Raw genomic sequence first — 24,974 nt, forward strand, 5'->3', positions numbered from 1 at the left:
GACTTCTTCAATTTTAGTGTCGTCCATGGCCAGTTTTTTCAGGTCATCTCGGAGATGAACAAGATGAGTGCTGTCTCTGGGGTGCAGGCTGGAGGGGTTGGTTGGTTTTCCAGGGGGTGGTGGCTTATTGGCAAGTGGAATCATGTTTGACAGGTAGATTGGGTTAGTTGGATTCTCCGGGGCTGGGGGCTGGACTTAAACACACCATGAGAACCGTGGAGACTCAACCCGGCCCGCGGTTGCTCTGTGGAGAGGGGTCTGTCTGCGGCCTGCAAGAGGGAGGCGTTTCGCGTAGAGGCGTGTCGCGTAGTGACGTCACTACGCGACACGCCCCCTCCACACGGGAAAGTCACGTTGAACCACGCGAGATGTAAAATGAGACCGCCAAAACGGATAACAAAACAGGAAGTAAACCAGTTCCGCCGTAAAACTTGACTAGTCTGAATGGCCGAACATATGCAGACTGTAAGTGTACGTGTAATTTAATTAATTCATCGATTAATGTATATAATAATTGTGTTTAGCGATGGACTAAGGAAGTAAGGCTATATTTATCCATATTATTAAATATAAGTGTATAAACAGAACGATATATAATATATAATATATTTTGAAATTTCAGGAAGCTGTTAAAGAAGCCGAGAGAGACAGAAACCTCCTGTGTGAGGACCTTATTGGCTGCATGAAGACAAGCTCCTCAGTTAGGAAACATATTGAGGTAAGTATATCAGCATGAAGAGATTATTACCAGTACTACCATACCATACTATCAATATGGACCATCACCATGTTTGTTTTCAGGCAATTTTAACTGGGGAGCTTGTCCCACAATGGAAACACAGGGAGGAGAGGCCAACACTGCACTTTGAAAATGAGAGCCTGGATGAGGCCTTCTCATTTTTATATGAGGTCGTGAGGGCAACGCCAAAAGCCACAGAACAAGAGGACTGGGTTGCGTACATTTTAGATGTCCTCCTACCTGAAGTATGACATGATTTGTTAATTTACGTTAAATTATTAATATTGGCACTGTTTAATATTGTAGATAGGTGTTTTTCACATCACATTTCACACTTGTATTTGAAAGAACCTTGAAATAGAACAACGCAGATGTGTGATGTTAAAATTTTGAGAGCATTCAGACCCCCATTTTTAGAATATTACTTACAGTGCCTCTTACAGTGTAAGATTTGACAAAAGGAAAAATAATTGCAAACTGGACACAACATGAGGCTACATTCAGATCAGTGACTTTTTCATTTAAGTTAACAAATGTCAATCATCCTGCCAAGGCAACGATTCAGACCCTGGCGGAGAAATTCAACATAACAGTGCCAGAGGCTGTGGCGAGATTCCGAATGGGACCTCAATATCAACCGTGGTAAGATTAATATGTAAAGAATTGATGATAGACACATGACACATCAATGTGTGATGTAACATGTAATTGAAAACCTTTATTGTTCTTTTTTGACAGTGAGTTAAATGTGATGGCCGAAGCCCTGGTGGGGCACATGTCCAAGGAGGGAGCAAAGAAGCTCCAAATTTACAAGGAGAAACTGGAAGAAGCCCTCTCCTCTGAGGCATTTCTGAGCAGGCTATAAAATTTAAAAAAAATGAGCCTTGAAATGTTTTGGTTTGGTTTTTTTTAAATAGATCTCTTCTTCACTACAAATACGTTTGACAGACCAAATATAGTTGAGATGAATTGCTACTTGTCACAAAACGACCATGACAAAGAAAGTTATGGTCTATGATCAGTGCTGTGAGTGCATGAGTACAGTAGTGTGTGTGTTGTAGGGTGAAATAAAGGAAATCAGAATACCAAACAAAGCCCAAGAGGTGTTGCAGGTAGGAGAGAGGGCGAGAGGGCCAGCAACTCAAGCTCCAGGAGAATGCTGCTGATGATCCCTGCTGATATCAAGAGAGAAAGCAAGGGAGCAACACTGCTCAGTAACCTACAGAATGGAGAGATTCACAAATGAATTCCCCATTAAGGAATAATAAAAGTTATTGTCATCACATTATTTTAATTTTGTTATGTAGGCCACTACTTTTATTTATATATATATATATATATTTATTTATTTATATATATATCTACACATTACGCTCTTACTCCCACATAAGCACTGACATTTAGCTCATGAATTCCTGTCTGTTAATTATCTTGTGTCGCGTAGTGACGTCATTACGCGACACGCCTCCTACAGTGCCTACTACTCGACACGCCTCCCTCTTGCAGGCCCAGACGGATACACTTGGCTCTGTGCGGTCTGAAATATAATAAACATCACTTGTCTGGGAAAACAGCAGTGGTTTTGAATACAGTACCACTGGTTCATTGAAACACATGTACTTGCAGAATTCAAGGATTTTAAGGTGAAACACTAGTTATTTTATGTATTATGCTGATATTCCAAGTCAGGACTTCCTTCATAGATCTGAGCATCACAAAGATTTTTGTTTTAAATAGATAAATTAGGCTTTTTTGTTGTTATGGAACACAAAGGATTCAATTCCACATAACATACGTTTCAATGGACAATATTTAGCTGTGGCCTTATTGTGATTTTTCATCAGCAAAATGATTGAAATTAAAACCTGTTGAGTGTATACTCTACACTGTGTGGAATATCCCACATATTCATCTTTCACAGCAAGTTAATTAATGCATCATTGAAATGTTCTTAGTGACCAAAATGTGTTGCATTGTGTCATATCACTTCGATTTAAATTAATTTGGCTACTAATTTAGTATTAATTTTGTCCAAATCTTTCTTTAAGAGATGGTTATTCAAAATCGTTGTCCAAATACAGTATTATTCTGCAGCCTGTATCACTAGTTACTGGAACAATGTTCCATAGTACATGTATTTTACCATCTCATTCCTGGTTAATTCACATATATTAACATGTTCCAAGAGAGAAAAGAAACGAGTAACATTTTTCTTTGTACAAAAGTAAAACAGGGATTTAACACATTCCCATAAAAATAAATAAAGCTTCCTCGAGGTAATGCGCTCTTTGAGGTGAATGAGTGTTTGGCCCTTAAAAGGGCCTTTGGTCTTGTTTAAGTAGCGGGTCGTGTTTATCCACCGAAGCCGTACAGGGTGCGTCCCTGCCTCTTCAGAGCGTAGACCACATCCATGGCGGTGACGGTCTTCCTCTTGGCGTGCTCGGTGTAAGTGACGGCGTCACGGATGACGTTCTCCAGGAAGACCTTCAACACGCCGCGGGTCTCCTCGTAGATCAGACCGGAGATACGCTTCACTCCGCCACGGCGAGCCAGACGGCGGATAGCGGGCTTGGTGATTCCCTGGATGTTATCACGGAGGACTTTACGGTGACGCTTGGCGCCTCCTTTACCGAGTCCCTTACCGCCTTTGCCTCTTCCACTCATTTTCACTAGTCAAAGTTTTTCAACTGGATGGTTGGATGCTGTGTGCTCCCTGATATTTAAATCATGTCTGAGGACGTGGTGGAAACCAGGGGCGGGGAGTTTCTCCGGCTTTACGTCTTCTTTGTATTTCCATGGTGGTAAATAATTAACTCGATGGTACATAAGCGCCCCTACTGGCCAACAGCATTAATCAGGGAGTGTGTCTCCTGAGGTTTGTTGCTTATAGCCAAACAAAAGTGAAAAATATGTTTATCAATTGATGATGTTCCTCTATGTAGACAAATCAGGCACATACAATACAGTCCTCAGATCAGTCCCCAGACAGATCGATTGGTACTATTAATAAACACATTGTCATTTCCAAACTTACCTACAGTGTGCAAACTGTAATGCACACTACTCATATGGTGATTTCCGTGACTGGGGGGCACAGTTAAAAAATAATGCAATACATCAAATCAGAGAAGAAACATGTTGAGAAGAGTTTCGGAAGCACTGAACTAATGTTTAGATAATTCCCACTTTTTTACACAAGGTTCGGGTCCAGTACCGGATATTACCACCAGCATCACAGGTATAATAAGGTCAAAAGCTCCTTGAGGCAAATTTAGGCATTAGTGATATTTGGAAACAAACGGAAAGTATTAGCTGTTCAGCAAACATACCTTATGAACAACAGTGCTATGATCAAAGTGCTATAGGTAAGATCATAGAAGTGCTTTTTTTGGGGGGGGGGGGATCATGCTATGCAGAGTCGAGGTGAAGTCTGAACAGGTGAGTCTTGAGCCTTTTTCGGAAGATGGCAAATTACTCTGCTGTCCTGACATTAGTCAGGAGTTCTTTCCACCACTGAGGCGCCAGAACAGAGAAGAGTCTGGACTTTGCTGAGCGACATTTGTTTGATTTCAGCGATGGTGGTACCAGCCGGCCAGCTGAGGTAGAGGAGCGAAGTGCTCGCTTCGGGGCGTGTGGTTTGACCAGTGTTTGAAGGTAGATGGGTGCCGTTCCATTGATGGCCTTGAAGGCTAGTGCCATCATCTTGAATTGGATGCGTGCTGCAACAGGGAGTCAGTGGAGGTCAAGGTGGAGGGGGGTCACATGGGAGAATTTGGGTAGATTGAAGACAAGGTTTAGTCGGCTAGGCTGGGAGTCCAGCCATGAGAGAGTTGCAGTAGTCATTAGACATTACGATGTTAGTTGTCTGTAAAGATAAATAACATATTTCATGTTATATATATATATATTATATATATTATATATATATATATAATGTTTATGTTATATTTGAATTCAAAATTTAAACAAATGATTAGAAAATGCACACAAAACAGTCCAACAATCGAACATTGTCTAACAGTAGAAAACGTGGATTCAAACTATTTGAGATTACTTATTGAATATATAATAGATATACTAATTTTCTTTCTTAAAATATGGTTTTCTATGTGAGTATTTTAGTATTTTCTAGTGTTGACATTATGTACATTAACTGTTTTGGATAACTGGCTGCTGTAAGTAAATAACTTACAAGCATTTTGCTTGTTGTCGTCAAACAACAATGTTTTGGAGACGTAAAACTGTAATTACTACATTGTATGTGAATGTATACTGGCCAGGGCCCAGTTTCCCAAAGCCTTCTTAAAGCCTTCTTAACGCTACGTCATTCGTAACCCCTACTTAGAGTTCCTACTTAACATTTCGCGAAACGTTCTTTGCTACGAATCTCTTTCGTACGTCATACGTTGGTAAGAGTGGTCTGGAGCACTCTTAGAGCCTTCTTAGCTCTACCGTAGTGATGTTTCAGCTCCTGACGCTAGTCGCCGCCACTGTACAGTAATCCAGAAATCCCCGTTGTGCATGGAACTGCACATTGTCAGTGTTGTGTTTCACCAGTGGTTTTAAGTCATTCAAGAAGAAAATAAAAATAAAATACGCATGCATTTCATCACAAGGCTAAGCTTTACCTCAACCTCAAAAGTAGCCTAGGTATATTACAGTTTCAAAGTCAAGGCATGCACAATCCTGCAAGCAATTTGGGAAATTGGCACATTGTCAAACAATTAAAAAATGTCATAAATGGACGCCGGTGATGGTTGTGAACGGTGGCAAAACTTTGGCAGCGATACAACGCATCCTCGTGCTGAACCAAAGACGTCGCCGTCTTCGGAGCCGTTGGAATACATCATTTCATAAGGATCAACTTCAATCCCATGGCCACTTTGGATTTCAAGTAGCCTAATCATTTGGTTCAATTCTGTATACTATGGAAAATCAGAATCCGAGCAAGAGTGCCCTCTATTGGCGATTTCAAGTATGACTTGATGTCAACACTGTAAATAGAGATTAACTGTTGGATCAGATTTTAATAATAAAAAAAATGAAATAACAAACTGTTCAAACAAAAACATGTAGCATTTTCCAACCTACAACATGCATATGTATATCATATCTAATGTAAATGTAAATGTAAAAACAGCAACTTACAGCTTTTAAAGATGTTAAAATACCGTAAACTGAATTTTGAGTTGGCAAAATCTGATAATTCTTACTAGTTACAATGTTGTTGTGGATACATTTTCTTATCATTGTGACTAGGAAAAATGCTATTATGGATCTCTAAATGTAATGAATAGAAGTGAGAGTAATTCAACTGAATGTTAAAACAGCTTGGTGTAGGAGTTTCTCCATGGGTCCCAATTGGGAACTAAAATGGCTACTTCTGAACTGCTTAGTTCATCTATAAGGGGTAAATCAATATAGTCTCCAAAATAGGGGGGGGGGGGGGGGGCAGTGTTCCATGAATAAAGTCTATCAAAGGCCAATAAATACACTTAATACACACTTAATAATAAAAAAAATTATAAATGTACAGTCTACAGGTGACATACTTGTAATACAATTATTCATTACAACTATTATATTTCATGATAGGAATTAGCTCTTTAAGAGAAAGTGTTTGGCTCTTAAAAGAGCCGTTTTGGGTTCTGGTTTCCAGCAGTCAGCAGGTCTCCAGGTTTACTTGGACTTGGCGGCCTTCTCGGTCTTCTTGGGCAGCAGAACAGCCTGGATGTTGGGCAGCACGCCGCCCTGAGCGATGGTCACTCCGCCCAGCAGCTTGTTGAGCTCCTCGTCGTTGCGGACAGCCAGCTGCAGGTGACGGGGGATGATTCGGGTCTTCTTGTTGTCGCGGGCAGCGTTTCCAGCCAACTCCAGGATCTCAGCGGTCAGGTACTCCAGCACCGCCGCCAGGTAGACGGGGGCTCCGGCACCAACACGCTGAGCATAGTTCCCTTTACGGAGATGTCTGTGGACACGGCCGACCGGGAACTGGAGCCCAGCGCGGGAGGAGCGGGTCTTGGCCTTCGCCCTGGCCTTTCCGCCGGTTTTGCCTCTTCCACTCATTATTAGATGCTTTCTGGAGTCGGGACTCAAAGAATGTGTCGCTCTACCGGCGAATCTCTCTTTTATGTGTCCGCTGAGCGCGCGAGCCTGTTCGTGACAGTGACAGACCAATCAGGAAAGAGGCTTCCACTCTGAGTTTAGGCGGAGAGTTTGGAAAGACTTCCCGCCAATGAGCTGCTGAGATTGGGGCGGTGGGTCGCTCCTCGAGGCGGCGCTGAGCTCCACGAGGAGCCCTCCACCAATCAGGAGCCGGAGGTCTGAACAGCGTCACCGTTTCACAGCCGGTCCCACAGTTTAAGAGCAGCGAGTCTCTCCGTTCATCGTATATTTCTCCCGACCAGAGAAAGAAGAAGTCATGGCTAGAACCAAGCAGACGGCCCGTAAATCCACCGGCGGCAAAGCCCCCAGGAAGCAGCTGGCCACCAAGGCTGCCCGTAAGAGCGCCCCGGCCACCGGCGGCGTGAAGAAGCCTCACCGTTACAGGCCCGGTACCGTCGCTCTCAGGGAGATCCGTCGCTACCAGAAATCCACCGAGCTGCTGATCCGCAAGCTGCCCTTCCAGCGTCTGGTCAGAGAGATCGCTCAGGACTTCAAGACCGACCTGCGCTTCCAGAGCTCCGCTGTTATGGCTCTGCAGGAGTCCAGCGAGGCTTACCTGGTCGGCCTGTTCGAGGACACCAACCTGTGCGCCATCCACGCCAAGAGGGTCACCATCATGCCCAAGGACATCCAGCTGGCCCGTCGCATCCGCGGAGAGCGAGCTTAACCTGTCTGCTGTTAAACCAACACAACGGCTCTTTTAAGAGCCACCTCACTCTTCTCTAGAGATCACATTCCTATGCTGAAAACATTAATACTAGACACCAGGTCCACTTTTTACCTAGTAAAACAACTGCCTACAGACTGTTCTGATCCTCAATATTGAATACAAATGAACACAATTTATTAAAATGGTAATTTATTTCTCCAACACTTCTGGTTCACAATTGATTACACTATTTTTTTTAAATATATGATACAGGATACGTATTTGTGTCTAATTGTATGCAAAGTTTAAAACGATACTCTATAAACCTGGTCTTATCTAATCTTTGAATGTCTGGAAAATACACCCTATCATTTGAGAATTGTGCCAAAGCCATTGAGTGAAACTATAAAAGGTCACTGGTTCACAGTTCATGAGTACCCTAAGGGCCCAATCTCCTTCACATGAATCTCATGAAGAGGCTCATTCTTCTACAGCCAACACTTCGAACATTAGTGAGATCTATCTTTTTGAATCCAACATTGGAACAAGGAGTTGAAAACACAAGAAGAGATTTTTAGTTGTCATCTAAAACACGGCTTAAACTCAATTCTAAAGAAGTTACGAACCATTGATAAATAAGTTGAATGTTTATGAATAGCTGGGAAGAAATTATTAGATTTAAAGTTGTCAATTTCAAAATAATCAGTACGTGTGTCCTCTAAATTGTACCTGTAACCGAATCTTCCCATAACTAGATAAATGTCTGTCTGTTGTGGATTTAATCCCATCTGGACGTTTTGTTATTGAGACACCAAGATGAATAACTACATAATTAAAACAACATTGTAATTGACTGCTGTATAATATCATATTGGAAATGCATGTTTTGCAATATCTAATAAGATGAAGGACAATGTTTAAGCTCTGTAAAATGTTTTTGAAATTCACTCTTTGGAAGGTAGAGCAAATTATATTAATATGATGTCATTTCTTGTAAATTGCCAGCTGAAAGTGTCTCTTATTCTCGACCTGCAGTTTCACAAAATAACATTTACCCTTTGAATATTAAAGGGTAAATATATATATTTAATAGAAAAGTTTGACCATCACTGACTGCTGGTTAATAATGACATGCTGTAGCCTACTGGTTGTCCCCATTTAATCGTGAAGTTCAATGAGTGTGGAATGACGACGACTCAACCGGTAAATAAATGAGCCAATAACCTCTCAAAGGCCTTCGATACAGTTGATCATGAACTGCTCTTAACCAAACTTCCCAATATCGGTTTTGATAAAATATCTTTTAAATGGTTCCATAGTTACCTCACAGACAGACAGCAATGCATGACTATCGGAAATATTAAGTCAGACTTTATTCATATTAGGAAAGGTGTACCTCAAGGATCAATCCTTGGACCTGCTCTATTCTCCTTGTATATTAATGACATTGTAACGGCTGTCACTGGCTGTAACATTCATCTCTATGTGGATGACACTATTTTGTATTGTATTTCTGACTCTGTAACCTCTGCAATTGAATCTCTTCAGCACTGTTTTAACGACTTACAAGTTGCTCTCAATAAGCATAAACTAGTTCTTAATGCAGGTAAAACCAAATTTATGCTTTTCACCAAATCAAAAAATATCACTTCCAATAATCAAATTATCTCCACTAATAATGTTACAACTATTGAAAGAGTCTCTGAGTACAAATATCTTGGAATTTGGATCGATGACAAACTTACTTTCAAACATCATGTGTCAAATCTGGTGACAAAACTATGACAAAAAATAGGTTTCTTTTACAGAAACAAATCATCCCTTGCAGGAAGAAACTTATTGAGGCAACTTTTATGTCAGTTTTAGATTATGGAGACATTTTATACATGCATGCATCAGCTGCAACTCTACACCCACTTGACACTGTATATCATTCAGCCCTGAGATTTATTACAGGTGACAACTACAACACTCATCACTGTGACCTCGCTTTCTGACAGGCGTGATAGACATTGTATTTTATTTGTTTTTAAAGCTCTCACTGGTCTCTTACCATCCTACATCAATTCTTTAGTGTCTTTCAATGCAAGTCTCCATCATACACGCTCAAAGGACTGGATCACACTGCAGGTTCCCTCTGTCGTCACCAAATTGGGAAAATCTGTGCACCTGCAACCTGGAACACTCTGCAAAACCACCTGAAACTTACCACACTCTTATCATTGGGACAATTTAAATCCATAACTGCGTCTTTTTTTTACTTCTAACTGCTCCTGTTTTTAACTAGATTTCTCTGTCTTCATTATTCTGTGTCACTTTACTCTTATATTTCAGATTTTCTTATGTATTTTTCAAATGTTTTGTCTTGTCCAAAAATGTTTTGTGTTTTTATCTCGGCTATATTGCAAATGAGATTGCTCCTCAATATATTCCCGAGTTTAAATAAAGGTTATAAATAAATAAAAAAAGTCAATGATTTTTGCTGTCACTGTGAATTTAGGACAAGGAGACAGCGGCTCAGTCAGTTGATGAACAATCAATCATCTCAAATACAGACATGACTGATCATTTCATATGTTTTGTTTAATTTGAACTCAAACTGACCAAGAGGGATGCAAAACCAGACTATATAATTGTATTTTACATAGAGGACAGCTGCCACTGATATTATACTGGACTGTAATCAAGAGACCGACTAATACTGTTGGCAGTAGGGGGCGCTAATATACCAACGAGTTAATTATCCACCGCCATAAAAATCTAAAGAAAGCTGTCCTGCCTCTCTTTCAATCACGTCCTCTGGCAGGATTTAAAAAGAAGGGAGACCAGCGGTCTGAATCATTGTCTACATTGACCAGTGAAAATGAGTGGAAGAGGCAAAGGCGGTAAGGGACTCGGTAAAGGAGGCGCCAAGCGTCACCGTAAAGTCCTCCGTGATAACATCCAGGGAATCACCAAGCCCGCTATCCGCCGTCTGGCTCGCCGTGGCGGAGTGAAGCGTATCTCCGGTCTGATCTACGAGGAGACCCGCGGCGTGTTGAAGGTCTTCCTGGAGAACGTCATCCGTGACGCCGTCACCTACACCGAGCACGCCAAGAGGAAGACCGTCACCGCCATGGATGTGGTCTACGCTCTGAAGAGGCAGGGACGCACCCTGTACGGATTCGGTGGATAAACACGACCCGCTACTTAAACACGACCAAAGGCCCTTTTAAGGGCCAAACACTCCACTTAAAGAGCTTATTTCCGTTTATTTCCTGCTCTATGAAGCAATGTACAGAATAACTTGATATTCTGGTGTATGTATGGCTTTATTTTAAACATGTTGTACTATATATGCATATACATGAGGTGGTAAAACGCGTTGTATTATGAAACAATGTTCAGGCTGCAGAATTATAATGTAATTGGACACAGGGACCGGTCATCTGTTAAATATCAATTGGGACAAAATGAATAACCTTAGTGATGTGACACAGCTCTCATCAGTTTATATATTAAAACAATTCAGACCATGGCCTTGGATGGTTGTATATAAGTAATTCATGTGTAAAACTAAAAACTTGGTATGATCTAGTCATCATAATCTAGTCATCTCATATTTGATCATATTTCCATATACTAATTCATGTTGATGCTTACTTTGGCTCTCACTTTGACTACATTATAGTTAAAACCAGTATTTTAATTTACCATTTTATATATATATATATATATATATATATATATATATATATATATATATATATAAATATAAATATATAAATATATAAATATATATATATATAAATATAAATATAAATATATATATATATATAAATATAAATATATATATATATAAATATATATATATATATATAAATATATATATATATATATATATATATATATATATATATATATATATATATATATATTGAAAAGTACATAATGTGGAATTGAATCCTTTGTGTTTCTATAACAACAAAAAGCCTGATTTATTCAGTTAAAACAAACATCTTTGTGATGCTCAGATTTTTGAAGGAAGTCCAGACTTTGAATATCTGCATAATAGGCAAGGCAAGAAAACTTTATTCGTGTAGCACCTTTCATACACAAGGCAGACTCAGAGTGCTTCACATCATAACATGTCATACAATAAAGTGAAAAAATTAATAGAATATTAAGGCAAAATTTAAATTAATTACAGAAAGACAAGGAGAATAAAAACATATTTGCAATAATAAAAAACAGTGCAAACGTTAAAAGATTTAGCAGAAGGCTATGGTGAACATAAAAGTTTTCAGTGATTTATAATCATACATAATAATACATAAAATACTTAAATAATATATAAAATAGCTGCTGTTTGACATTTTGACATAATTGCTATTGTTCAATAAACGTGTCTAGTTTTTCTTGTGTATCATAAGTGGACTACAGCTGCATCCCTGTTTCATAATGACAACCAATCCTTGAATTCTGCACCGACATGTGTTTCTATGAACCAGTGATACTGCATTCAAAGCCACTGCTGTTTTCTCAGACGAGTGATGTTTATTAGTCAGTGTTTTTTTAAACCATTAACAGTAGAATGATGAACTTTATATTTAAGGTTTTGATCATAAAACATAAATATGTGTTTGACCTTTAATGAAAATTCTCGAATTCTCTATAATTGTTATTGTTTTATCAAATGTGTTTTTTCCCCGTGTTTCATAAATGGACTACGAATGCATCTCATTGTGGATCCCTGTTTCATAATGACATGAATTAAAACTTGAATTCTGCACCATGTGTTTCAATGAACCAGTGATACTACATTCAAAGCTACTTGCAGCTTCCCCAGACAAATTATGTTAATTAGTCAGTGTTTCTTTTGTCAATAACAGTAGAATAATTAACTATTTATATTAAACGCATTGATCAGAAGAGGAGATGTTCACAGTCAAAATGAGCAGCTCTGATAGGAAGTCTGAGTAAACTGCACCAGAAGCCTCGACCAGCATCAGTGTGTTTGCTGCTCCCGGAATAACTTCATTTTATGACAAAATAATCAACATTAGATGGATGTTTTTACATCGAGTCCCTGAACAAACATGTGGACCAGCTGGGAAACAGGTTTTGATGGAGCTCAGGTTGATCTTAAATCATTTTAGGAGAGAAAGAAGTGGGAAAAGTCAGTGAAGAGTGCTGCTTATGGCGGTGAGTAGGTGAGGTTTGGAGGCTCCCCAAACTAAAAGCAGAGAGCATCAGATCTCTACATGACTTTAATATGAAGAGACACAAGTCTGCTATCGGCTCCCTTCACTGTCAGCCTTCAGCTCTTCTCCCACGTTTAGTTTTCACTCTTTTATCGGTGAAGAGAAACACAAGTGAGCCGACTTTCAGACCGCACAGAGCAGCCACGGGCCGGGTTGAGTCTCCACGGTTCTCATGGTGTGTTTAAGTCCAGCCCCCAGCCCCGGAGAATCCAACATTCCGGTCAGACTCTCGTTCTCGTTCGTAGAAACACAACTCTAATAGAAAATGGCAGAAGAAGCTCCAGCTCCAGCCGTCGCGCCGGCAAAAGCCGCCAAGAAGAAGGTGACCAAGCCGAGGCCGGCTGGTCCCGGCGTCGCCGACCTCATCGTCAAAGCTGTGGCCGCGTCCAAGGAGCGGAGCGGCGTGTCTCTGGCCGCCGTCAAGAAGGCTCTGGCTGCCGGAGGCTACGATGTGGAGAAGAACAACTCCCGCGTCAAGACCGCCATCAAGGCTCTGGTCGCTAAGGAGACTCTGGTCCAGACCAAGGGGACCGGCGCCTCCGGCTCCTTCAAGATGAACAAGAAGGTCGCCGAGAAGCCGGAGAAGAAAGCCGTTGTTAAACCCAAGAAGGCCGCAGCCAAGAAACCCGCAGCGGCCAAGAAGCCCAAGGCGGCGGCAGCGAAGAAGCCGGCAGTCGCTAAGAAATCCCCGAAGAAGGCGAAGAAGCCCGTAGCTGCCAAGAAACCCGCCCCCAAGAGCCCAAAGAAGGCCACTAAGAGCCCCAAGAAAGCTACCAAGAGCCCCAAGAAGGTGGTGAAAAAGGCCGCTGCTGCCAAGAAGTCCCCCGCTAAGAGGGTTGCCAAGCCCAAAGCGAAGAAAGCAGCACCCAAGAAGAAGTAAGCTGTTCTCAGTCTGGTGGACCAACGCTCCGACAAAAAGGCTCTTTTAAGAGCCACCACACCGTCCATAAAGAGCGTTTTCCTGCTTATTCTATTGTCATTACATAGCATTAAGACATCCTACCTTAGAATGTAGGAATATATTTCCAAGTACACCCATATATAATTTACTAGTATAAAATGTCTCGGCTACATATATTCTATAAACCCAACTTTAAAGGCCACCACACTGTCCATAAATAACTATCCTGTTTATTTTCAACTAATTTCCATGTCATTAGTTATTATTCTGCATTAGACTTGCTGTCAAGACTCACACCCAATTGCAACCCAAGGTGTAGCACTGCAGTGGGTCAAGAGCTATCTACACAATAAATCCCAATATGTCAAAATAAATGATAGCACATCGACTAGCTTGGACATAGTCTGTGGGGTCCCACAGGGGTCAGTTCTGGGTCCAAAGCTGTTTATACTATACATAAATGATATATATAAAGTGTCAAATACTCTGAAATTAATATTATTCACGGATGACACAAATATTTTCTGTTCGGGGAGTGACTTGAACCAACTTGTGGAAACCGTAAATCAGGAAATGGCTAAACTTCAAGTGTGGTTTAATATAAATAAATTATCACTAAATCTTGGGAAAACTAAATACATGCTATATGGGAAAAGAGGCTGCAACAACAGTCCCAACATTCAAGTAAACGGAGTTAATATTGAGAGGGTCCGTGAGAATAAGGTTCTGGGAGTGATTATCGATGACATGTTAAGTTGGAAGCCACACATAACACAATTAAAAAGGAAGTTGGCCAGGAGTGTGTCCATACTTTGGAAAGTACAAAAAATACTAAACCAAAAAGCACTTCTTCTGTTATACTGCGCACTAGTCTCTCCGCACCTGCAATACTGTGCAGAGGTGTGGGGACACACATATAAAGGCTCCACACAGCCCTTGTTAATCTTACAGCCTTGAGAATCTTACACTACGCCAACTACAGGGCACACACCTATCAGTTATTTATCGAATCGAAAATACTCAAACTATATGACTTAATAAACGATCGCACAGTACAAATGATGTACAAAGCATCAAACAGAACTCTCCCCCAGAACCTGCAAAAACTCTTCATACACAGAGAGAGACACAATCTCAGAGGGGACATGATTTTCAGGCAAAGGAAGGTACGAACTACGTTAAAATCCTTTTCCTGATCGGTCACAGGCGTTAGACAATGGAATGTGTTAGAAGAAGTAAAAAAAATCAGCAACACTAAGTGTCTTCAAGAAAAAGTATGTAAATTCAACCGTTGACAGATTATTGCATGAGAGTTGAAAAAGGTCTGAGGCACGAATAAGCAGACATGGTGTTGTGTCGGGATGGGAGCATAACTAATGAACATTCTGTACCCAAACAATAAGTTGAACCTGAGAAACTTGTATGGTCCGATGTCAGTTGTACGTCAGGGAGTACAGCTCTCTGTACCACCTACTGCTATAACATGTTATGTCAAATGTCACAAGTAAAAGAACATGTTATGTCAAATGGAAAAGGCTAAAAACAAGATATGACGATTTTATCCTGTGGGTAATGGGGGCGGGACCAGATAAGCCTCGGCTTCTCCCGCGTTCCCGTTCGGCCATGTGTGTTGTATTATTTGAACAGTGTGATGATTATGATGAGTTAACAGACATGCCCGAAATGAATAAATAAACATTCAGAATCCTTTAACAAGTCAATTGCAACACTAGTATCTGGAATGTCGTCCCATAGAACACGCGCCACTAATAATTTCCTCAAAAACGGATATACAAAAAGGAAAGGAGCTCTTTAAGTGGAGTGTTTGGCCCTTAAAAGGGCCTTTGGTCTTGTTTAAGTAGCGGGTCGTGTTTATCCACCGAAGCCGTACAGGGTGCGTCCCTGCCTCTTCAGAGCGTAGACCACATCCATGGCGGTGACGGTCTTCCTCTTGGCGTGCTCGGTGTAGGTGACGGCGTCACGGATGACGTTCTCCAGGAAGACCTTCAACACGCCGCGGGTCTCCTCGTAGATCAGACCGGAGATACGCTTCACTCCGCCACGGCGAGCCAGACGGCGGATAGCGGGCTTGGTGATTCCCTGGATGTTATCACGGAGGACTTTACGGTGACGCTTGGCGCCTCCTTTACCGAGTCCCTTACCGCCTTTGCCTCTTCCACTCATTTTCACTGGTCAAAGTAAATCAACTGAATGCCTTTCACAGCCAGGCTCCTCGCTTTATAACTCCTGCCTGAGGACGTGGTGGAAAACAGTGCATTACCGCATACTGTCGCCACCAATGACGTTCTCGGAGAGATGGAGGACCTCCCACCACTCCAAACCCCCAGGATTCTGCCCCCGTCGGTGCCGGTGGACATTTACATTTACATTTACATTTAGGTCATTTAGCAGACGCTTTTGTCCAAAGCGACTTACAATAAGTACATTTGTCAAAACGACGGCACAGCACTTAGACGAACATGATCATTTGTAATTTTGGAACACAATATGCTGCCAAACATGATAGTTGGGGTCATCGGACGTAAATCCACTCTTAAACTACGTAACACCAAACAACACAAATGCAGTAATAACAGCGTAATTCATGCCTTATAAGGATAATAGTGACCCCGTGTGTCGCACTTCCTCGTTAGTATAGTGGACAGTATCTCCGCCTGTCACGCGGAAGACCGGGGTTCGATTCCCCGACGGGGAGTATATTTATTGCCCAAGAAGCAACTCTGAACTCTGATTATATATAATATATTAGATTGAATATATTATATTAAATATTAGATGGATAGATTACTTAATTGTTTATCGCATTATTATTATATATGTTGTCATCATAGTGTTACAGACTGTCCGTGTGTGGTGTAAGGAGAACGTCAGCGCTACACAGGTTCTCACTCTGGTTTACTCTTTAATATGGTATAAAAAGCAGCAGCACACAATGCAAGCGTTCAGGTCTCCGGCTTTCATTCTTTGCCATTAATGCAACATTCATACCATAACATGTGATCGTATAGTGGGAATATTATGTTCGACTTCCTGAGAGCTATTTTATTTTTATCTATACAAAAATATTTACATTACTTTTAATAATGATTCAAAACCAGCATGAAATAAGCATTCATTTATGAACATTAAACCATTTCTGAATAGAAATCCCATTTTATTAATAATAAACCCTTCACTATGAATGATATGGAATGCTATTAGTCCATGAAAGGCAACATAACACATTGTAATTTACAAAGCTAGGCTTCGGAGGTTTCATGCAATAACATATGTAAACACAATTAATAAAGCCCAACTGGTATAAAAAGCAGACAATGACAGTGATGTTAAACTTTCTGTACAACTGCTCAGAGAGCAGAAATGACTTACCGAAATAAGTAAAATAAGGATTACTGCAGACACAAAGCGAGTTAGTGCGTCAGCAATACAGTAGCATTAGCTCAGCATGACCGGTAGCAAGCTAGCGAAGAAGCTACAAAGCTAGCTAGCATTAGCTCAACATAAAACGTTACCATTAATGTACTTAATGTATTAGGCGGCTCAACTTTTAAGGTCTGTGAAATATGTAATTAGGAAACGTCTTTAGAAGAAGTGTGTGGCTCTTAAAAGAGCCTTTGGGTTGTTGGTTCAACAGCAGTACGTTTACTTGGAGCTGGTGTACTTGGTGACGGCCTTGGTGCCCTCAGACACGGCGTGCTTAGCCAGCTCCCCGGGCAGCAGCAGGCGGACGGCGGTCTGGATCTCCCTGGAAGTGATGGTGGAGCGCTTGTTGTAGTGAGCCAGACGGGAGGCCTCACCGGCGATGCGTTCAAAGATGTCGCTCACGAAGGAGTTCATGATGCCCATGGCCTTGGAGGAGATGCCGGTGTCGGGGTGGACCTGCTTCATCACCTTGTACACGTAGATGGCGTAGCTCTCCTTCCTGGACTTTCTCCTCTTCTTGCCGGTCTTAGTGGCGGTCTTGGAGACGGCTTTCTTGGAGCCCTTCTTGGGCGCTTTCACGGTTGGTTCTGCCGGCATGTTTGGCTGTAGAGACGTTTCCTGGAGCGGAGTGAGGAGACGAGGCACAGTCTCCTCCTTTTCTTTCCGCTTGATGCAAATATCACTGTGCTGTTGCTCTCACGCGATTGGTTGGCCTCTGAGCGCCTCTGCCCGCCCAAAAAGTGACCATTGTAGAACCGGAAGAAAAGTCGACCAGCAGCGCTTCACAACCTGGAAGTTGAGGATTTGTGGAAGAAGTACTTAGATGATTAAGTAAAAGCGTCTTTACCTGCTGGGTAAAATACAACAATTTGAAAACTCAGTAGCTTGATATACGAGCTGAAAAAAAAAACTATCTACAGGAAAAAAAAACCACCATGAAGACTATACATTGTGCTGATATATGTTCATACACAGTTCTCGCTTTTTACTTAGAATTTAATGGCTATATCTACAATTATCCACTTTTAAGTTGTGCTTTACTCACATGGGTATATATGCTAAATACCAATTTCTCTTTATAAGTATTACAAATTAATTATATACATATGCTGTATGATCATCACATCCAACAGCAGTTATCCAATGAAAAAATAAAAATTATATATTCAACAATTTGTAAATATTGCTAAAAACATAATTTCACATATTCCAGTAAGCGAGTTTAGATTTATGGTCAAAGTGAATATTTAGTCCTTTTGAAATCAGATTTTCCCTGAATGATGTGGTTACTTTAAGTTTATTTAAACAAATTTAGTATTGTAGAGAATAAATACCAAAAGAGTAAATAAATAAAAAAGGTGGACAAATGACTACAGAAGAGACCAGTCTATGGTGTATGGAACTATGAAAGTGAAACGGTCTTCATTTGAATCTGGTTGGAAAATAGTGAAATGTTATTTTAACAGGGATTGTGTTGTCTCCTTGGCAGCACTTGATTAATGTTTATATAATTATTATAATAAACATAATAAGGAAGTTGATACCATGGTCTTTTTCTCCTTGGGATAGTGACAATCAGACAACGATCGACAACTCAATTTCTTTGCTTTTCAGTAGATGTGAAGAAATGGACAATTATGCAGAGTTGAGTTACGTTGTCATGGCAACAGGAAAACGTCTTTAGAAGAAGTGGGTGGCTCTTAAAAGAACCTTTGGGTTGTTGGTTCAACAGCAGTACGTTTACTTGGAGCTGGTGTACTTGCTTTCTCTCCCATCTTGTTCACAAATGAGTTTAAATGTGTCCAATCTATCCGTTTGGCATATCAACATGCCGATTAGACAGCGTTATTAATCAGAATCAGAATGAGAATCAGGTTTATTGTCACTTCACTTGCAAGGAATTTGTCTTGGTTGTGTTTGGTGCATACAATAAACATGTAATAAAAAAGAGAAAAAGTACTGGAATAGAAATTTACACTAAAAAATATATAAGAGACACTTTAACATATAACATAAACAAGTATGTACAATATAACTGTTTTGAGGCAGTGCAGTTTGTGCAGGGAGTGCAAAAAATAACAAAACTGGATGTGCAAGTTCACAGTATATATACAATATATAAAGAGATGATGATATGTGCAATGATCAGGGATAATAGTCCAGGATGTGTTAGTGTAACATGTAGTTACTGGGTGGGGGGTTAGAGTCTGTCAGTGGGGGTCCCGAATCTTGTTGATGAGGCCCACTGCTGGTCACAAGAAAAGGTCACTCTAAAGGTCTTTTAATTCTTTTATCAACATGGCCTCCACTTTGGTCCAGACTGAATTGTCTCAACAACTCTGGGTTAAAACGGCTCTATACCAGTCTGTTAGAAAGTGCTCTGCTGTCACCTACTGGACAGACAGAGAATCACTTTCTCTATTTGACCCTGGTCTACCACGCCAGACAAGAGACCAGGTGCAGAGCGGGATCCCCTGAGACAGTCCAGCATGTAATAGCAATGTGTGTTTATACAGTGTATACAGGCAGTGTTTCTCCCATCCACCTTATTTACTCAACATATTTTATTCTTCATGAACGTCTCTGTCCATGGTGCTGAATCCATGCTGATGCTGGGATCTATGTGTAGCATGGGCTGTGTTCGAAATGCCATACTAACGTCCTACTCGTACTCAATCGTGACGTAAATTTGAGTACGTAGTGCGTTCAGATACAATAGTATGTGGATTTGTGTACGCGAGAAATGCCCGGATGTATACTGCATTGGCAAGAATTTCTGAGTATACAGCGGACCTTGCTAAATCTACTCGACTTCCCCAAAATGCATTGCGGCTCGTCTGACTTCTGAAAAGTTTTGGATAATGGCGGACGACAGCGGTGATTCTGGCGACAGCCCGACACAAACCGCGTACACATGTAAGTATACTGTAACATGACTTTTATGTTTCCAGCTGACTTTTAAATCGTATTGATAATGAACGTTACTTTATTGTTGTTGGCATTGTACGTTAACGTTACGAATCGAAGGTCCTGCTAGCCGGCTAGCCTACTGACGCTAATTTACCATAGAGGTTAGCGAGCGTAAGCGAAGCAGCAAATGTGCCGTTTTTACCGACGTTATCTAAGAAGATGGTGCTTATGTGAAAACGTGATAATATATTTACTAACGGTGGTTTATAACGCGGTGCATCGTTGTCCGTTAAAGGGACGGATGAAAACACCGGGCGCCTCATTCAGTGGAGGGAACGATGAGGAGAAGTTCACCGGCAAGAGGGATGCTGCTCTGAGAGGCTTCACCTAAGAAAATGTGGTTTAAATGTTATAATTCTCATATGCAGGGCTTAACAACTACTGGTGCATATTTAGCTTCTCAATTATATAAGGTTGAACACCAGCGTATATAGACGGGAGATGTCCTGCTCTCCTGAGATGTCTACATGAAACGTTCTGTTGAACAGCAAGAAATCATCAATGAACTGTAACACTTTTCTATGTACTGTTCTTCATATAGGATGTTTATTGAAGAACATGGGATGGAGGGAAGGTGGAGCCGGATGAGCTAAGAAGAAGTGGGAGAACATGAAGCAGAAATACAAGGTGAGTTGGAAGCAGTTTAAAGTATTGAACTCTACATGCTTTATGTGAAGCATAAAAGAAACCAGATGATGTTGTCTTTCTTATTAATAACCAGGCAAAGACAGTGCTGGATAATATCTACAATGTGTTAAAACATCAGAGTCCATTACGTTTGTCCCATGTGGAACAGTATTACAGTACATATTATAATATATGACTAGTGGTGAATAGTTGATCTATACAATGATTATGAGAAGTGTTGTTTGTATGAACTGAAGATGTCAGCACTGAGGGAGGAGAGGTCACTGCTGCACACTGGAAGTGTTTGTTGTCATGGATGAGGTGATGGAGCAAAGACCTGCTATTACCCCACTACACCCCATCTCCTCTGCCATGATGCCAACCACTGCAGCAGGGTCTCTCCTGCAGAGCAGGAGGGAAATAGACCTGCAGGCCTAAAACATGAGTCAACAATCATATATATATTCAGATATGTATTATTTAGATTTGTACACAACCTAATAATCGTAAAACATTTAACAGGAAACATTTGTCTGTAACAACTTCTACTATGTGGTATTACTTATAAACTGCACTACTGATAAACACAAATAAAACCTCAACAATAATCATGTTCCTGCAACACAGGGATCTGGACATTTGGAGCAGACACTGCAGCTACGAGCCTCTGAGGATGTCCCAGGACTGCTGAAGTGGCTCGTTGGCTTCGTCGCTGTCACCCCCATCACCACCGTGGAACTATGGACATGGAACCCATCTGTTCTGTTAGTAAGCAGTGGACGAGGTTCTCCGTGGAACACCTTGAAAGACAGAAGTCCTTCCTTGAATCCCCTTCCCGAAGTAGAGGCCCATCGGGGGAACATGAGGATTGACCTGCAGTACGGCCGTCTGCACCAACCAGTTACAGAAAACATCAGATATTACATTTATTCAGAATGTTTTCCTATTCATTTTTTGATAAACTACTTATTTCTTCTTATCATACACGTATTGCAACCTGTATATATAACATGGATTATTTGTCTAATAAATTATTCACTAATATCCCACTTGCTTGTACTTGTTTATTTTTATCACACCAAACTCATGCATGATATTATTAAAACCACTTATATTAGCCTACATGTAGCCTACATTTGTTTATGCATGCATATGCACATCTATTGATAATCAAATAATAAAGGAACGTATTTAAACCAGATAAGTCATATTACTTACTTCAGAGGGAAATCCCGTACATGTGAATAATGTAGCTCCTCCGACGGGCAGATTGCCTCCGTCGTCTCCGCGGTGAAGGTGCTGGTGTTCCGTGGTCAGAGGTATAATACGATCTATGAACGGACGATTAATGATCGATAAAAGCTGCTTAATAGTCGCGATCGATGGCGAGTGAAGAAGCTACTCAGGTAAGAGGAAGAAAGAGGGAAAGCGTGGGAGCGCGCATATATAATAAACTGTAGAAAACATTTGACAGTTGTAATTTGACTTTAAAATATTTAGAAATATTAAATTAACTGTAATAATAATCATGCTTTATATTTTGATAAGTAATTAATATTAAACGGGAGCTAGAACCGCTAACATAATCGATTCGGTTACGTGAGAGTAGATGAGGACGAGATGTCAATAAAGTAAAAAAAAAACAAAAAAATGTAGTATGAGATGTGTATACTTCGGTGTGAACAGTCTGAGGGTAACAGCATACTCAAACGCTCATTTAGTAGGCAGTATGCAGTACATACACGTTGAGTATGTAGTAGGCAGTACGTTAGTACGGCATTTCGAACACAGCCATGGAGATGTTGTTACCCTAGATTATAACAATCAGTTTTATTTTGATAAGAATCAAGAAGTGCTTCAAGAACTTTTATTTTGAAATGCGGTGCACTTTAGAAAGGGTGGGTAACTTCCGCATTTTTATATTTATTTTATTGGAGCTATTCAGTTGTTAAAAATGTACAAGTAAATTATTTTCTTTATTTTGAATCACATTGAACCCATGTGTTGTAGTTTTGGGTGGCTAGTACGTGTTACAGAGAAATTCGTTTAATGGATTCTTCCATTGCACGGAGATGACTGTTTCCGGAATAGCAACGGTCTCTTGTTCTCTGGATTCAATGGGAGAAGGCGCAGTAATTCTTGTGAAGAAAACCACTGTGCTTTGCCGTTTTCATGCAGGAGCAATAAATGTGTTTGAATCCACGTGGTCGTCCTGTCCTACCTTGAGCCAGACAACGCAGATTAGACCCCGCTACATATGCAGCTTCTTTATTTTAATGCGACACATTATGTCACTAAAAGAACAAATTGCGCTACAGGAATGAGTTTCTATTATGTAATTTAGATACATTAAAACATGTATATAGTATTAAGTTAAAAAGGATAACAAAATGAATGTATTCAGTACAGGAAGGAGCTCTCAGAGAAGAGTGAGGTGGCTCTTAAAAGAGCCGTTGTGTTGGTTTAACAGCAGACAGGTTAAGCTCGCTCTCCGCGGATGCGACGGGCCAGCTGGATGTCCTTGGGCATGATGGTGACCCTCTTGGCGTGGATGGCGCACAGGTTGGTGTCCTCGAACAGGCCGACCAGGTAAGCCTCGCTGGACTCCTGCAGAGCCATAACAGCGGAGCTCTGGAAGCGCAGGTCGGTCTTGAAGTCCTGAGCGATCTCTCTGACCAGACGCTGGAAGGGCAGCTTGCGGATCAGCAGCTCGGTGGATTTCTGGTAGCGACGGATCTCCCTGAGAGCGACGGTACCGGGCCTGTAACGGTGAGGCTTCTTCACGCCGCCGGTGGCCGGGGCGCTCTTACGGGCAGCCTTGGTGGCCAGCTGCTTCCTGGGGGCTTTGCCGCCGGTGGATTTACGGGCTGTCTGCTTGGTTCTAGCCATGACTTCTTCTTTCTCTGGTCGGGAGAAATATACGATGAACGGAGAGACTCGCTGCTCTTAAACTGTGGGACCGGCTGTGAAACGGTGACGCTGTTCAGACCTCCGGCTCCTGATTGGTGGGGGGCTCCTCGTGGAGCTCAGCGCCGCCTCGAGGAGCGACCCACCGCCCCAATCTCAGCAGCTCATTGGCGGGAAGTCTTTTCAAACTCTCCGCCTAAACTCAGAGTGGAAGCCTCTTTCCTGATTGGTCTGTCACTGTCACGAACAGGCTCGCGCGCTCAGCGGACACATAAAAGAGAGATTCGCCGGTAGAGCGACACATTCTTAGAGTCCCGACTCCACAAAGCAACTAATAATGAGTGGAAGAGGCAAAACCGGCGGAAAGGCCAGGGCGAAGGCCAAGACCCGCTCCTCCCGCGCTGGGCTCCAGTTCCCGGTCGGCCGTGTCCACAGACATCTCCGTAAAGGGAACTATGCTCAGCGTGTTGGTGCCGGAGCCCCCGTCTACCTGGCGGCGGTGCTGGAGTACCTGACCGCTGAGATCCTGGAGTTGGCTGGAAACGCTGCCCGCGACAACAAGAAGACCCGAATCATCCCCCGTCACCTGCAGCTGGCTGTCCGCAACGACGAGGAGCTCAACAAGCTGCTGGGCGGAGTGACCATCGCTCAGGGCGGCGTGCTGCCCAACATCCAGGCTGTTCTGCTGCCCAAGAAGACCGAGAAGGCCGCCAAGTCCAAGTAAACCTGGAGACCTGCTGACTGCTGGAAACCAGAACCCCAAAACGGCTCTTTTAAGAGCCAAACACTTTCTCATAAAGAGCTCGTTTCTCATAAACTACACACCAACGAAACAAAGACGGATTACTATGAATTTAAACTAATCCAATTTCAATATATGGTAGCGTCCCTCAAATAACGGCTACGAGAGTTTAGTTGGGGTTCTTTATTTATCGTATAAAACAGGCTAGTGGGCCGCAGCCAACGCCAAGAAAACAACAAAGTTAGCGCTCCTCCAAAACTCTGCTTTCATCCGCTAGCCTATCACACGCTCGCCCCGATCTCTCTACCAACCTTGCTGTCCCTCCTCTCCACCAATCACACCACACACATTCTCCACACGCTACCTATCACAGCAGACTAACAAGCGCCACAGCCTCCGAACTTGAACAGGTTCACTGACATTAGGGAAACTTGGCAATTGCAGAACATCAACAATACAGCTTGGAATAACATAAACAGAACAGTTCCATAACCTGCAGTCCGTTACAATATGAATATATAATGCTAGTTTTCGCATGGTGTCAACAATAAGTCCAGTCTTTATATGTCACATACTTGATTATCAAC

At 41.6% G+C, this 24,974-nt stretch overlaps 5 protein-coding genes, 2 long non-coding RNA genes and 4 pseudogenes across 12 annotated transcripts; 6 read left to right on the forward strand and 5 right to left on the reverse strand.

The window, feature by feature from the left end:
* The first annotated feature begins 621 nt into the window (after window positions 1-621).
* On the forward strand, window positions 622-1,607 carry LOC311018682. Of its 2 annotated transcripts, XR_014597745.1 has the most exons (4): window positions 622-718; window positions 802-984; window positions 1,293-1,381; window positions 1,478-1,607. It is a non-coding gene; the product is annotated as an uncharacterized lncRNA (long non-coding RNA). The 2 variants fall into 2 exon arrangements; XR_014597746.1 differs by having other exon boundaries at window positions 628-984.
* A 1,484-nt stretch (window positions 1,608-3,091) lies between these two features.
* Window positions 3,092-3,416, reverse strand: LOC311018662 (histone H4; the record flags this gene model as incomplete). The annotated part of the gene is made up of 1 exon (XM_084017682.1): window positions 3,092-3,416. Exon 1 carries the CDS (start codon window positions 3,401-3,403, stop codon window positions 3,092-3,094), a length of 312 nt encoding a protein of 103 aa, XP_083873808.1. The 5' UTR covers window positions 3,404-3,416.
* Window positions 3,417-6,390: 2,974 nt separating this feature from the next.
* LOC311018322 (histone H2A pseudogene) lies at window positions 6,391-6,852 on the reverse strand (annotated as a pseudogene). Its single transcript has one exon. The product of its transcript is annotated as a histone H2A pseudogene (transcript).
* A 269-nt stretch (window positions 6,853-7,121) lies between these two features.
* LOC311018163 (histone H3.2) lies at window positions 7,122-7,587 on the forward strand. The gene has a single exon (XM_084016980.1). The coding sequence runs from the start codon at window positions 7,161-7,163 to the stop codon at window positions 7,569-7,571; it is 411 nt and encodes a 136-aa protein (XP_083873106.1). The 5' UTR covers window positions 7,122-7,160; the 3' UTR covers window positions 7,572-7,587.
* A 2,829-nt stretch (window positions 7,588-10,416) lies between these two features.
* Window positions 10,417-10,732, forward strand: LOC311019234 (histone H4; the record flags this gene model as incomplete). The annotated part of the gene is made up of 1 exon (XM_084018511.1): window positions 10,417-10,732. The coding sequence occupies one exon, from the start codon at window positions 10,417-10,419 to the stop codon at window positions 10,726-10,728; it is 312 nt and encodes a 103-aa protein (XP_083874637.1). The 3' UTR covers window positions 10,729-10,732.
* Window positions 10,733-13,043: 2,311 nt separating this feature from the next.
* LOC311019230 (histone H1 pseudogene) lies at window positions 13,044-13,676 on the forward strand (annotated as a pseudogene). Its single transcript has one exon. The product of its transcript is annotated as a histone H1 pseudogene (transcript).
* Window positions 13,677-15,550: 1,874 nt separating this feature from the next.
* Window positions 15,551-15,881, reverse strand: LOC311019233 (histone H4; the record flags this gene model as incomplete). Its single annotated transcript, XM_084018510.1, has 1 exon — window positions 15,551-15,881. The coding sequence occupies one exon, from the start codon at window positions 15,879-15,881 to the stop codon at window positions 15,570-15,572; it is 312 nt and encodes a 103-aa protein (XP_083874636.1). The 3' UTR covers window positions 15,551-15,569.
* A 784-nt stretch (window positions 15,882-16,665) lies between these two features.
* On the reverse strand, window positions 16,666-17,756 carry LOC311019232 (histone H2B pseudogene; annotated as a pseudogene). Its single transcript has one exon. The product of its transcript is annotated as a histone H2B pseudogene (transcript).
* A 2,172-nt stretch (window positions 17,757-19,928) lies between these two features.
* On the forward strand, window positions 19,929-21,736 carry LOC311018199. The gene is made up of 3 exons (XR_014597691.1): window positions 19,929-20,057; window positions 20,653-20,738; window positions 21,366-21,736. It is a non-coding gene; the product is annotated as an uncharacterized lncRNA (long non-coding RNA).
* Window positions 21,737-23,195: 1,459 nt separating this feature from the next.
* LOC311018191 (histone H3.2) lies at window positions 23,196-23,875 on the reverse strand. Its single transcript, XM_084017021.1, has one exon. It carries the CDS (start codon window positions 23,625-23,627, stop codon window positions 23,217-23,219), a length of 411 nt encoding a protein of 136 aa, XP_083873147.1. The 5' UTR covers window positions 23,628-23,875; the 3' UTR covers window positions 23,196-23,216.
* A 101-nt stretch (window positions 23,876-23,976) lies between these two features.
* LOC311019286 (histone H2A pseudogene) lies at window positions 23,977-24,397 on the forward strand (annotated as a pseudogene). The gene has a single exon. The product of its transcript is annotated as a histone H2A pseudogene (transcript).
* The last annotated feature ends 577 nt before the right edge of the window (window positions 24,398-24,974 follow it).

Source organism: Eutrigla gurnardus, assembly GCF_963514095.1.
Source record: "Eutrigla gurnardus genome assembly, chromosome: 9".
Lineage (NCBI taxonomy): Eukaryota > Metazoa > Chordata > Actinopteri > Perciformes > Triglidae > Eutrigla > Eutrigla gurnardus.